This window comes from Uloborus diversus, chromosome 3 (genome assembly GCF_026930045.1).
Source record: "Uloborus diversus isolate 005 chromosome 3, Udiv.v.3.1, whole genome shotgun sequence".
In the NCBI taxonomy this organism is placed as follows: domain Eukaryota; kingdom Metazoa; phylum Arthropoda; class Arachnida; order Araneae; family Uloboridae; genus Uloborus; species Uloborus diversus.
Genome location: NC_072733.1, coordinates 82,943,042 through 82,958,584, shown reverse-complemented (window position 1 = coordinate 82,958,584; position 15,543 = coordinate 82,943,042). Strand labels below are relative to the sequence as shown.

The 15,543-nt window shown below is 34.7% G+C and overlaps 1 protein-coding gene across 6 annotated transcripts in view; it reads left to right on the top strand.

Annotated features, from left to right (window-relative positions):
- LOC129219276 (C-terminal-binding protein-like) overlaps window positions 1–15,543 on the top strand; it is a 329,042-nt gene that overhangs the window by 286,025 nt on the left and 27,474 nt on the right. For all 6 annotated transcript variants that reach the window (XM_054853608.1, XM_054853612.1, XM_054853609.1 and 3 more), the window contains one exon: window positions 3,099–3,259. In XM_054853608.1, the coding sequence (XP_054709583.1) occupies window positions 3,099–3,259 (161 nt within the window). The remainder of the gene's footprint in view (window positions 1–3,098; window positions 3,260–15,543) is intronic.

Below are 15,543 nucleotides of genomic sequence, written 5' to 3'. Positions count from 1 at the left end.
CATATGTTACATTCAAAAAAAATCCATGACTATCACGTTATGCCCATTGTTAACATGGGATTCTTCTACACCTTACATTTTTGCATATTTCTTCTGCAATTCCTTTCTTTTTTCTGTTTTCTATTCTGCATTTTTCGGGGGAGAGGTTTCCAAGTAATAAAAGTATTATAGTCAAAGTTTAAAAAAAAAAGTTGTTATAAAAATGTTTTGTTTTTCGTAAAAAATATTTGGAAAAAAGAGGCACCGCCGTATTTTTTTAAATTTTTTTTTTTAGAAAAAGTTATGAGCAGAAAGTGAAAATGTTTTAGATATTTAAAACAAATCTAATTTTGTGTGTCAATGTTTACCTCATTCATGTTTTTTGAAAGTTATTTTGTTAGTTGTCTCATTTGATTTTCTTTATTCTTTTGCATAGAACAAGATCATGTCTACTGAAATCATAAGAAAGATAAAATAAATATTTTGAAGATGTTTCTTACTCTGTAGCTTCTCTACATTTTTGTCCCTTGTCAGTTCAACATTTTTATTAAAAAATTTTTTGCCGTTTTTTTCATTCAAGCGTATTTTCAATATGCAATGCAAGTTATGTACATACTCTATTATACCATGTTCTATGTAGGTATTTGTTTGAGGATGAATGTCATGATGAAGGTGTCAGAATGGGTTTGTATCTTTTCCTGTTGGTTCACATGATGGATAGCAGAAGAGCCAGCGTTTTTGCCCTTTTATTAACATAATTTCATTAACAACAACAGAATGAAATTCATAAACAACAATAAAATAAATGTAATTTTCTGCAACAAAAGGTAACATGTAAATGTATAATAATAATAATGGAGGAATTTAAAAAAATATTTATTGAATTGATGCATATTTAAGAAAAAAAGGAGGTTATGGTGTATTAAGTTGTGTGTCTTTGTTAGTTCCCCTCTTCTCCCAATCATCATCAATGAATGATATTAGTAATATCATCGTTGCACAACTAATATTATCACATTCTAAGTAATTTTAATGTGAGAGGAAACATGCAGGTGATAAATTTATTTTTTGTTGCATTTCAAATTTTCTTTGTCAAGATAGTAGACATGATGTAATTCAAAGCAATACCCATGCTTCGCCATTTATGTGAGAGTTGAATTGTACCATATCTGTGTACTCTCACTGGTGGGATAAAGTAACTTTATGTACCAATTTGTTGGCACTCTCAGCTGCATTGAGATGACATCTGCCTCCAGCACAGTTACTACAAATTGATAAGTCAACAAATAGGATGAAACTGCCGTCTCTGGATGGGCTGTTAGTCTATTGCATGCAGTTCTGCCTTAGCCCTAGCTTAGAGGTGGCAACTTACTGCTACTGCTTAGAATCAACTGCTAACTATTTATTTGAATTTTCATGTCTCGTTAAAAACAGAACATAATCTTATTAACGATACGAAAATTGGTTTACATAGTTCATACAGGGCTAGAAAAATCTTTAAAATTTTACATGCCCTATCGGGCATGTTTGCTAAAAGATGCATGCCCTAATTTTTACATGCCCAGTTTTCCTTATTGTATATCAATAAAAGCATTTGAATTTGTCGTGCAGCATTAATCAGATGAATTATTTTTGTATGAATATATAATGGGAAGGATCGCATACTGGAAACAGCAAGCCATCTTAGCAGTAGGGCTTGAAATAAATTTTGAGCTCCAAGTAAGGATACAGTAATTTTTCAATAAAATGCGAAATAATAAAGTTTTAGGAGCCGTGCATGTAAGGGTAAAAGATTCATGCTCGATCAGAATTTTTACATGCCGCCGGCATGTCGGGCAGTATAATTTTCGAGCCCTGAGTCCGTATAAACTTTTAGAGCATTGTTTTCAAGAAAAATTTTGAAAGTGGAGAAAAATAATTTTTCACAGAAAAAACCAACCCATTCTGAAAGGTCAGAGTTGCAAGTTTGAAAAAGTTGTTGGGAAAATTGTAGTATCAACTTCAGATTTTCTTTTGCCAATTTATTGGTAATCTGCCAATTTGCTTATCAGTTCATCTCTACATGACACATAGGTTAGTAAATAAAGAATTTTTTTTGTGAGTTAAAGATCAAGTTGCAGTTTTTGCATACGGAAAAGCTAGTGATACAATGAACAGTACACTTGTGAAATTTTGTTTTTGCCTTTAAAAATTATCAGCTGAAACATAGGATGTTATTGGAAGGTTATGGGGAAAATGCACTCAAAGTATTTAAATGTGGGAGAAAATGAATGAAGTGAAGGCTCCAGTATCTTCTCTAACTGAAAAACATACACACCACAGCAGTGATAGTATAAGATTGATGATTCAGGTTAAGAAAACAATCGCCAAGAATGAGGTTCTCATATGGTTGGTTCCCGTCAAACATTACTCACAGAAAAACAGCACATGACACATGTTTGTGCCCCAAGGGGAAACTGGTTCCCAACCTGGGGGCGCTTGCCCCCCCCCCCTCCCAAAGGAGCAATTGATATAATAATTGTCGATATTAAAGCAACAATATAGTACACGAATGTATCGTCCCTAGAATACATTCGTTAGGTGCATAGGGGGCAATGAACATTCAAATGACAAAGTAATAATAAAACCAGCGAATATCACAGATGAAAATGTGTACAAAACAGATTGGTGAGATGAAAAAGTGTTAAAAAATATTTTAAAAAAATCCTCAGCTTCTTTCTAGCACTTTAATTGAACCTTATAGAAGTATTTAGTCATTCTTCTCCATGTTGACAATTTTTTAATTTTTAACGTCAGTGTTTTAATTCCCTCTAATTTCAATTTGAAAAAGAAAATAATTTCATAAAAACCTTTTTCTGTGTTTGGAAATTATGTCAAAGATCTTAGTAAAGTATTTCCATTCTGATGCCTATCAGTTCTTTTTCTAAAAGAAAAAAGGAGTACAAAAGGTACACTTTTAATTATAGCACATATTTTTCCTCTTTAGTTCAGTTTCCATTTTTTAACCATATGTTCTTCATGTAAGCAGTTTATATTTGTTTTTTTTATATGAATTCAAATAATGAAATTTTGTTTTATGAACGTAATTCAGTTTTAATAATGAACTTCATTCATTTTAGTTGGTGCTCGTGCTCCCACCATTCCAAACGGACCTATGCATACTCGACCATTAGTGGCTCTTCTGGATGGCCGAGATTGCTCGGTTGAAATGCCCATTCTGAAAGATGTAGCAACTGTAGCATTTTGTGATGCTCAATCAACACAAGAAATTCATGAGAAGGTAATATTTTTGGAAAAACCTTTTTTGCTCTCGGGGACTCCGTTTTCCGAAATATATATACAGTCGAGTCCCGACTTAAACGAGGGATACGTTCCAAGACCCCTCGCACAAGTCGAAATTTCGCGTTGTGGAACAAAGTATGTTTAGAAATTTTTTATAAGCATGCCCAATTATTTCAGATATGGTTAACACCCCTCAAATTGTTTCAAACCATTTCTCAATTATATATTACCGTATATTTTATAAAGAACCGACTTTTTACTGTATTTTAGAAAAAGTGTTACTATTTAACATAAATTACTGTTATGATGCACAAAATCAATAATCAATGAGAGACATGAATTAAAACAGTATGGCGCTTTCATTAAGTACATCTTTGCATTATAATAGCTTTGAACAGTAGATATTTTAAACTTAATTATAATTTTTAAAATGATGAAGATGATGGTTTATGCAGTCTGGGAACACCCCTCTTTCTGACTTCTTTTAGCCACAATGAAAGAGCAGCTTCCATTTTCATGATGTTTGTATTTTGCTCCTTAAACACTACTCCGCCAGCTTCAGTATTAAAGCTAAGTTCTGAACTTTTACGGATTTCCTTTCCTTGAATTTTACTGGAACGCATCAAAGATTCACTCATACCTAATTGTCGTGCTACCTTCGAAGCACTTTTTAATGGTTCAATCATATCGAGAATCTTGACCTTTTCTTTAATGCTCGGAAACTTTTTTTTTTCTTTACACTTTCAAGAGGAGAGCCATTCCATTTTATCAACGTTCATTATGTAGAATGAAGAAAAAAAAACACGTTCAGAATCGGAGCTGTTATTTGTATAAACTAAAGCAAAGCGTTGTTTAGACTAACGCAGTGTGTGAACTACCGCTTTCAGTGATGCTAAAGGGATGAAAGTCCATTCACAAAACCAAAATTTAGTGTCAACGAAGCCCATTCTAACGCTCGACTGCTAATTTTCAAAAAAATTTATGTTGCAGGTGAGGAATTTGGGGCCACAATAAAAAATTCATTACTCATAAAAACTCGCGTTATTGCCATTTCGCGTAAGTCGGATCGCGTTGTAGTGGGATCCGACTGTATACACCAGGGTTGCCAACCTTGGAGAAGCAATTTAAGGAGCATCTGTGGTGATTTTGAGGAGCAATTTAAAATTTCGCGGATCAGTTCTGTATTTTGTATAAAACTTAACAAAAATAAGTAAAACCACCTATCTAAAAATGTTTTACAGGTTTAATAATCGTTTTAAACAATAGTATTAAAATAATTATTTTTAAATTAATGAAAAAGCTTCAAACACTATTTCAATTTTTGAGTATAAGCAATCTTTAATTTCCATGTTTGTTGAGATAAAATAGCAAAATTTAAGCTTGAAAATGTTCGGCCCAGGAAATGTGGAGCAAAAGAACTTCTTTGCGGAGTTTCGTCCTTTTTGCGGAGCAAATCCACAATGTGTGGAGCAGTTGGCAACCGTAATATACATTTTTTTTCCAAATAATGCAGATTTAATTTGGTTTTAAATCACTTCTTGTGGTGAGTCTCCTCCAATCCTTGAGGTGAGTCCAAAGCTGCCTTTGCATTCCAAGAAGTCCATGAAGTCTTGAAGTTAATTTTGCCAACTAAGGACCCTTAAAGGTACAAAGATGCTATGCAATTCTAAAAGTACTTGAATTTCCAACTTTCTGTTGATAGGACATGTTCGTGTCAACCCAAAGAATTATGCAAGAGGATTCCATGCTGCACTTTATGAATATACCTAGCTCTACACTTTTAAAAGTACTTTTCATTGTAAAAAGTACTCAAAATGAAAAATATAAGTTTAAACCATTTTCTTCCCTTTATTCATTGACCCCTGGACTTGGTTTATCGTTAGACCAGCGAGGCTTAGCTTAGAGTCCTCCCCCCCCCCAAAAAAAAAAAAAAAAAAACTGCACACCATATTAAAAATTGTACCATGATATGGCTTTAATTTATTTGTTATGGTATTTAAATCAAGAGTTATACATGAACTATTAACAGTGGAGAAAATCACCTCCTCTGACAACAAGAAGCCTTTCAGCACCGAAACAGCTACTAGTTGCTATTAATCATTTTGCTTAGGTAGTTAACACCCTCAGTGTACCCTAGCCTGTGGTACAAGCAATTTAAAAAAAAAAAAAAAAGTGTGAGGTTGCAATTCTGCAGCACTTCTGCTGATTGTACAGTTCAAGTGGCTCCCTGCAGATGTGTCTGGTCTACTGTCTGAATATTTAAAAATCAATCCCTGACCCTTATCAAGTTCTAAGTTTAGAAACAATTAACTTAATTAACCTCTTTCCTGGCATTGCATCTGGTTCAAATTAAAGGTAGCCGTTACTTTCTGCAGCATGTTGGTACTTAAAAAGTTTTAACATCTCCGGGAAAAGTGATGCTTTGCCTTGTATGCAAGTCTATACCCCTTACTTTATACGTTCTTCTCGTACGTCTTCGGTATTTTATAGAAGATAAAAATTACACTTCCCCCTCTTCCCCTTCAATAAATACCATAAAATAAATGCAAATTAAAGATGACCATTGTTTTTAGACATAAGTTTTAAAATGTGTCAATTGCAAGCACATTTCAAAAATCAATAAAAATATCTGCTGTGAGATAGAGAATACAAGCCAAAATTTTTCTTTTTTTTTTTTTTTGTAATTTTTGTGACCAAAGAGTGAGAACCCTATCATATTTACGAAACAGCATATCCAAAATTGCTTTCTTAACAATTTTATAAGTTTTTATCATAAACAACAAAAGAAATGGGGTATTGAAGTTATTTTCTTTCTCTCCCCCCTTTTTTTTTGCTGTGTGAAAAAAAAAAAATCAGTGCATGTTTAAAGATTTTTGCTCTTTTGTATAACATTTATGCATATCAGTTTTTATTACATTTAAAATGTTTTTCTGGACTTCATATTGCCATAAGTCCATTACCATAATTTCCCGCGTATTATGCGTGGCGACAAAAGATCAGCTGGTCTTAAAATCGTCCTAAAGGAAAAAAAAGGATGATATGATGTCAAAAAAAAAGTTACAATCAACCCTTGTTTATCACGGTTAATTCGTTCGAGGAGGTCTAGTCTCTGCCCATACGTAAATAGCATACGTTAATCATGACGTCATTGCTCGAATGCTTCGTAACGAACCCTAGCAACTTATGCACTTACCGTACGTACGGTAACTGTCATAGTCTCTGTCCAAAAATACCGGAAGTTCATTAATATTCACTGGGATAACGAACGTACAGTTAGCATTAAACCACGCCTTTCTTCCTGTTGCTGTAAGCCAATTGAAAATTAAGATCGTTGGCATGAGAACGCTCAGGAGACAAGGCTAGCCTCAGTTGTTTTGTTTTGATTCTCCTTCGGACGTCTCCTCCCAATCACGGAAACATGGAAAAAATGTTCTTATTGTTACTTACACCACTCGGGTACCCAAATCAGAAAAAAGGGGACACAAAAGAACCTTTTGACCTAAGAACCATAATGATAATACAAGTTCCTAAAAATTAAAATAGGAACTAGCAAAGAAAACAAAGCAATAGAAGGTTCTAATTAAATTCATTTCTAATATTTCTTCATTGATCTGTCAACATGATAATGAAATTACAAAATATTCCTAATGTAGCGAAATATTCTTTGAAACATTATTTTGAATAGTTTTGTACATTATCAAAATAGCTTTAACACTATAATATATATTTTAAGAATTTTGCTCAAAATACTTTTGTGCCAGATCTCAAATGAAAAATAGGCACTTCTGGCCCCATGGACATATACACCCGGGGGAGGGGGCAAGAGGGGCATTTGTCAATGAGTTTGAAAGTGTATAATCTTCTTCCGAGTCCATTTAAAAAAAATGTTGGTGTTGAGTTAATACTGCTATCATTTTAGAATTGCATTGCTTCTAAAATCTTGTGGAGGGGGGGGGGGGCTAACAGACCAGTCCCCAAATTGCCCAAATTATGACCCTGCCCAGGAGCACCCTGAACTTAAATCTTTGAAAGGGAAAAAAGTTTTGATTATTTGCTGAATGGAATGCTTCAAATATTGTCTCTGAATGAGGATAATTTTGCCTAACGGAACTCCCAATTTTGCTGAATCGGCAGAAAAATTTGTCGAACAAGGAAAATTTTGGGAGGTCACAACGACTTGGGGGCTCTCCTGGGCCTGTCCTCCCCTTCCATAATGAGATGGTGACACCCTTGTCTGGCCCTGATCAAGGATTGGGCCAACCAAGCTCTGATCTAATTCTGGGCCCCCCTGGAAAAAAATTAGCAAATCCCCTAACAGCCTACTGGAGTTCTACGCCACTGAAAGCCAGGGGCCCCTTTAGTATAGAGAGCCGCCCTGCACAGTGGGTAAGTAGATCTGGAGCTGGGGCTAACTGAGCCCAGGCCCAAGGAGTTTAGAAACCCTTCTCTCTTTAAATATCCAATGAATGAAATTTAATTTGCATTTATTAGGTTTTACATATGCAATTACGAAAAGAAAAATAATTGCTAAAAATTTTTTTCGTGAATTTCTTTCGATTAGTAGTTTGAAAAATTAAAACATCAGTCAGAACAATTTGCATAACAGATTATCTGATAGTCAATAATATTAATTTCTGTGACTGCTTGTCACTAACCGCATCTCCTCTGGACTGGAAATGTCTGCCAACTCAATACATTGTTACTACATACATACTGTTGAATACATCACACTCTAGATGCCCCTTACCTACCATTTTTTTCTAAACTGTTGGATGGAGACCTGAAGACAGCTGTTTTTTTTATCCAGGCCAGAAGACGAGCAATCTCTGGTCCAGCCCTCCCAGAGGTATTAATTCTTTGAAGACTTTGACTGCGACATATTTAACTTGTCCCAGTCACCATTAACAAACAAGGAAGATCTTTGACCGGCTGGCATCAGATCTGGGACACTTTGGGTAAGCAGGGGTCCTCCCCCAAGAGCAAAAGCTCCCCCCCCCCCCCCCGAAATACCTGTCAATTCTCTCTCCCCCTTCCTTAGAAATTGTATTGGCGCAGTCTGTGCCATGACCCCTTCCAGGTGAGCACCCTGTGTTAAGAGTCTGACACCTTACCGGTTCGGCCAACACACCCCACCGTCGGATACAGGTTGTTAATCTCTGTATTTATTGCACCCTGTCTCACCCCTCTAATCCTTGAGGGGCCAGATATCCACTACTGATTATGCCTTGAGGGTATCCAAGGATGTCATAATACCCGAAAAAGCATAAAAACTTTGAGGCGGATGGCAAACGGGTTGGCGTGCAAAGCGAGCGGGGGGGTGGGGGCCCCTAGTCTAAACTACTTATTTCTGTGTCTGTAACTATCTTCTCCGGATTGGCCGTGTCTACATGCACCATTAAATACAGGACAACTAGGGGAAGCCATTTCCACTCTTTAACACCCCTCTAAACCTTTAGGGGCCTCCATTCATGAGCGGGCTGATGTCTCCCCCCAAAATCATTAATAGTTATCTGCTGCAAGTGGCTTTGAGCCCCCACAGGTGGCAACTGGGGTTAATGTGCATTTATTGGTTCCGCAACTGTAAAATTTTGTGATGTGTATTATGGGAATGATGATATGTATAGGTATAGTGATGAACATGAATTCCAGATCCATCTATTGGGTGGTAAGGGGGCCCTCTGGATTTTAGAAACAATAAAATCTATTATTATTGTGTATGCATTTTATTGTTTTCTCCCTATATAATCCATTGAGCACAAATCTGTAGCCCCCCCCCCCTCCCATGTAAAATTGTGAAATGAGACCCTACTGTAGCTTGAGGGTGTCCTATGGAAGTATACATGTGTACTTGAGCTTACAGCAAAGTCTATGATGGCTGCTGAGTGCTGAATTTGCTGCTTTGAGTGTTCAACAAGAAGTAGAAATATTGGAATGCATCAAAAGACAAGTATTTCAGGAGTCTTATACAATGAGTTGAATAGTTCTGATGCAAAGTTGTCAAACTTTTTTTCTGACCAAAATTTTCAGATTAAACTTAAAGCAATGAAACATTGCTTTCCGTCAGCAACATTACCAACTAATTTACCTCATCATTCGGTAAACACAACATCATTTTTAATTCCTAGCATTCATTTATATTTATTGATGGTGGAGTGAAGTAAAAGGTCTTGCAGCTTGGCCCTAGAAAAATTGTTGTTTATTTTATTTGCACAAATTAATTTTATTCAACATGCAAATAGATCATATCAAACCTTTAAATAAATAAATAAAATTCTCAACCTGACCGTCTCAGATTTTCATGAAAGTTTTAAAAGCCCTACTCTCTGACATCTTAAATGTAACAGTAAAACCCCTCCTAACGGCCACCCCTCTGATGTGGACAATATTTTATTCTCAGATTTCAAGGAAAATAACATTAGTAAACCTCTGTCCTGCGGACACCCCTCTTTTGCCGACAAAACAATTGTCCCGTTAGTGTTTATATTGGAGGGGTTTTACTGTATATAATTTCTAAAAACTTTCATACCAGGGGCGTAGCTAAGGGGGGTTTTGGGGACAAACCCCCCCCCCCCCCCCGAAATGTTTGTCCCAAAAAAAAGGAGAGAGAGAAAGAAAGAAAAAGAGAAGAGAAAGAAAAGAGAAGAGAAAAAAAAGAAAAGAAAAGAAATAAAAATTTTTTTTTCTGAATAACGGTCAAAATTTCACTTCGTTCTCCTCCCCCCCCCCTCCAGTGCCATTGAAAATCAGCTCAATGAGTGACCCTCAAGCGTAAAGACGCCTCACTCCTCACTGTGCTGCAACATTTTTTTGATAATTGAGTGAAATTTCACACTTCTCTTTAGAAATGCGATTGATTTGTTAAATCTACGAATATGTAGTCTTTTTTCGTCATAGATTCTGAAAATTGTTAAGTGTGTTTAATTTTATGAGCAGCGCAGTGGGAATATTACATACAGTTGAATTTGTACGTTTCGAATTTCACAGGAAGGAAAAAAATCGAGATAAAGAGGTTTTAAGATACGGGGGCTTTAAGAAACTTTATAGAAATTTGGAATATGATGGTGAAAATTTGAAATCGATACTATAGAGAACATGGGCTCTTGATCAAAATTCCTCTGTATTAGTTTTGTTAGGTCTTTGTTCTATTATTACATTATTATGTGCTTTATTGCCAGTTTAAAGAAACTTTGAGCATATCTTTTTGAAGAAAACGTCTTTTATTGCTTTTTGGTGCCTGATTTTTTCTTTTTCTTGTTTTTTGATTAATTATTTATCCTCTTGAGGTTAGCAATTGCTGCAAATCTAACCTGGCCAATATTCTAGGATTTTCCTTTTTTTCTTTACTTGAAAAAATCTTAAACTTCCCTCCTATCATCTTGGTTTTCTTTAAGGAATCATAATTTTAAGAAAGAGAGCGATCACAGAACAGTACTAAACCAGATAACAGAGCAAAATGGCTTTTAACTTGAATGACCTTTAACCATGAACTTGAAATACTCATCCATAATGCAACTAATACTCAACCTGTGAATTTCACCCCTTTACTCTTCTTCCAAGAAAGTGCTCGAAACGACTGTCCTTTCGTTAATTTTCCTAAAAAACCTATTCGTGGAACGCATTTCTCCTTTTTTTGCCCCCTCAGCCCTTTCTGTTTCGAGTTGAAGAAAATGCTTTTGCTTGCTGCTTTGAAGATCATTGGGCTTCGAATCCGAAAATGATAGCGTAGCCGGAATTCGAGACATAAGGTTTTTGTTGGCGTTGTGCTGTGATAGTCAAAACGGCCTTTGCTAACCAGAAAATCCACCGCAATCACATTGATTTGTCGAAAATGTCAGCCAATATTTACTGCGTATTCTTTTAAAAACGTTTAGTCTGAACTATTTAGAATAGTATATTCTAAGTGAACGTTGTTGTATAATGAAGAGAGCAAAACCGATAACAAGCTTTTTAACCCCCCCCCCCCCCCCCTTCAAAAAAAAAATGTAAATGACGAAAATGGTTGCTCTAAAAAGAGAAAGTTAACGTCCTCTGAAGAAAACGAGTACGAAGTGCTGAAGCAGCATTAATTCCATCGAACCCTTCTGAAGGAAATTTTATTTTAATTTAAAAGAAAAACTGCATAGCATTACAGGAATAAAATGTTTAAAAACGAAATGAATCTAGACTGTTCTGTGCTATTTCTGTTAGCTTGGTTCGCATTAAAAAGTAGAAAATAAACAAGATTTCTGTTTATAGCACTCGAAAATTGCTGTTGCTCTCTCAAATAGATATTTATATAAATTCTAAAGCAGGTAATAAAATTAAAAATAAAAACTTGAAAGGAGAACAGATGGTATGCAGCTTTGTGCAAATAACTTTCTACCGCCTATATTTCTTCCCTCTTTTTTAATTCAAATTTTATTAATTGCTTTAGAACTAGCATAAATGTAAATACATATAAAAAGCAACATATAAATATAACGATATGAAAAGTCATTTCATTTTTTGCAGGTTATAATCAAGAAGTTTTTTTTTATTTTATTTCATGCTTTTAGTGCGAACCAAGTTTGTAAAAATAGTCTGACCACCGATGAGATTGAAAGTCGAACATCCAGCTCACAGGCGGAAATGGATCCATCTATTAGCTTTCAGGGATGCCAGCTTTTGTAGATGTGTGTTAGCCTCTAAATTAAGCAGTCACACTGAAATGATCGGAACACGCTCATCAGATATTTGATTTTCCCCCTGATTTGGATAGACTGGTTTTGACTAGACCTGTTGCTAGAAAGTTTCACTTTAAATTAAATGGAGAAAAAGGAAAAAAAAAGTTAAATTTTCCCAAACATTACAAAAAATAAATTAAAAAAAAAATTCTTTGATTTTGTTTTGTTTGACACAAGTATCGAACTTGGGGCACCCCATTCCAAAGTATGTAAAAGTTCACACACACATACATATATATATACACACACATAAAAAATAAAAGACGTAAACCCCCCCCCCCCCCGAAAGTCGGGTCTAGCTACGCCTCTGTTTCATACTTTATAATTAATTTCTGAAAGTTGTTAAAAAGCACAGAACTTCTTTTTAACTTGCTGGCAGTGCTTAAAATTTTAAAATTCAAGCTTTATGAGAGCTACAGAGCTGTATTATAGCTCACTTTGAAAAGAAAGATATGCACTTTAGTTGAATGTGTAATTTAAATACTTTTCGGGAAAAAATTCTCTTTCCCAAAATTGTTTAACTTACAAATCAGAGATGAAAGATCATGAAATTATCTTTAAAATACGCTATTGTACAGCTCTGTAGCTCAAAGAAAAAAAAAACTTATAACTAGTGATGTGCTGGATCGTTAATATTTCAGATCTGCGGATAGGGATCACTAGTGTATAGATCCGTGAGACCTTCTTGTGGGTCAGTACACGCCAGAAACTGAAAGCATATAAATTTCAAATCGTGGAGCAACAAAGAAATTGTTATTACTCGCAAGCATAAAGGTGTAACATTGTACTCAACATTTACTTTTATGTAAACAAAATTATAACTCCTACTTGGAAATTCCTAACAAATACTAAATGCAGAAAATTTCATTCTTTTAACTAATGCTAATATTTAAATGCACATATATAAGATCTCACTGTTAAAACTACAAAAAACAATAAGTTGGTTTTTAATTAATATCTTCATTAATTCATAGGTGTCCACTGAGAAGGTCAGACTACGGCATTGAAAATTTTAGAAGGGTTGTTTTCATGGGTAATTTTCTCTGTTGTATTTGGAGAAAAGTAGACACCCCTGGGTAATTAGTGTTACAAAGACGAGACCAAGCTAAGAACACTTTCGATCAAGTCACCTTTTAAGCATAAAAAAGAATGAACAAAATCGTTTCATCTGTTTGGGAGCTATGATTCCACAAACACACACAAATATACATGTCAAACTTATTATCTCTTTCCTAATAGAGTCAAGGTTTAAAAATTAACTTTTTATTTAACTAAATGAAAACACCTAACTTACATAGAATTTAAGAGTGTTTCATACCTATCTATGTTTAGAATTCAAATATGTGTTGAAATTTAAGAATATAAAAGATTTGTTTAAGATCAGTAAAAAACAGATAAGGATACAAATCTTTATCTTCCTTCAGATATCCGGCATATCACTTGTCAGGACTTTTTAAAGCCAATTTTTTGCAAAAATTATCCTACAATATTTGCTGCAACTGTTCTGAGCCCACTCTGAACATTTGGGATGCATTCATTATAAACATTACAAAAAAAAAAAAAAAAAAAAAAAACCTGAATTTTTGAGACACAATGTCAAAATTTAAAATTGTGAAAAGGTATTTTTACCTGAAATATTTGTGTTGTTACATATCAAAGTAAGGCACATGCAGTTTTCTTTAAAATGAGCTATTATGCAACTCTGAAGCTCCAATAGAACTTGAGTTAGGTATAACATTTCAAAACACTGCCGAGAAAATTGTAACTTAACAAACTCAGACATTACTGATCAATTGTGTGAGATAGATTTTTTTTTCTTTTAAATTTATATACATTTGAGGTGTCGGAGAGTAGCAGGATTTTTAAAAGTTTCTTGAAAATCTGAAACAATCAGCTTGAGAATTTTGTTTATTTTATTGCTTGGTTTAAAATAGAATGACCCACTTGCCTGTCGGAAAATAATTAATCTGTACGAACAAAATCAACAGCAAATTTCGTAGGGCCATGGTGCAAGATCTTTTACTGCACTCTTATCAATAAATATAAATGAAAGCTCAGAATTAAAAATGATGATGTGTTTGTAGAATAACAAAGAATGTACTCGCAAATTAGCTGGTAATCCTCTATACTGGAGGGAAAGTAATGTTTCACTTCTGTGGCGTTAATCACTTAACTTTTGATCTATTTATAAGGTTTGACAAACCTTGCATCAAAAATATCCAACGCGTGTGATGATCCTTCAATACTTTTCTTTCGATAAGTTCCAATAGTTCAGCATGGTTCACAAAACTCAATGCGCGGCGAATACAGCAGCCTTCTTTGTTTTGACTCTAATGTACGTACGAAAGGTTAACTCCAGAAAAATCGTGGCGTTAATTTACCGTACGTTCGCTTTTTGGCAGCTGCCTTTTGCGTCCGGTAAGAAAGGGCAGAGACTAGCGAGTTTTGTTGCGTACGTAAAAGTGACGTCACGGGTGAGCGTTGCATGCGTTAAATTTTTACGTATTGGGCAGAGACTAATCCTCCAGATGCAAAAACAATTTCCACGAAGTAGGTATAAACCATATTTAAAAACCGAATATTTTCCTTATCCTAAAACTTACTTACGACAATTTAAATAGGTTTTTACCATAGTTAGAGCCCCCTAGACATGAAAAAGCACCCTTAGCCACCATTACATTTGTATTGCATTTGTATACATAAGAACTTGAGATATATTAGACATAATAGATGTCACATTGTTAATTATTGGGAAATAAAACTACACACACATGCAGTTCTTATTCACTACTACTGATCTATGAAAATAGCTCTGCTTTTTCGATGATAAATTACTTGCCAGTTAGTCACCGCATATGCCCACGTCCTTCCTGTGCATTTATCCCCATTAAAGGTATTAGGTATACAACTTAAGCTAGTACATTGTTAAACATCATTTACAGATTTATTTATCCCCTAGTAACAGTATAGTGAATTATGCTTTCTTTTAGTGTTAAACGGTTAAAATGAGATAGCCTCTTGCTTTCTTTTATACCCCCACTCCTTCAACAAGTGCAACTACACTCCCACAGAATAGCTTACCTTACTTAAAAGAGAAGAGCTTACATTACTTTAGACATACTTTGTTGTTATTTTGTAGGAAAAAGTTTATACGAGTACATGAAAAAGGCTAATTACTATATTTGATATTAAAAAGAAAAGAAAAACTGAAAAAACCACGAAGTCGCAAAATTCAAAGCGAAGTAGCAAGGGACGACTGTATTTCGATTTAATAGAAAATTTTGGTGACAATTAATAATGTGAAAGTATAGTTAAACTAAATCAGAATAAATCCAAAAAATAATGATTTCTTGAAATCATGATTATACTATGCTAATGACTGTAAAAGACAGTCTATCGTAATGCAAATAGACTGCTTCTTGCCTTCTGTAGGGTTTATAGCTGAACTGAGTCATAGGAAAATTCAAGCTGCGTAAAATCAATAATCCTGCAGACGACAAAGCAGTCGATTGGCATCAAGGAAAAATAAAAGTCCTGGTAATCTGCCTCTCATTAATTTTACACTTTTTTAATGGATGAT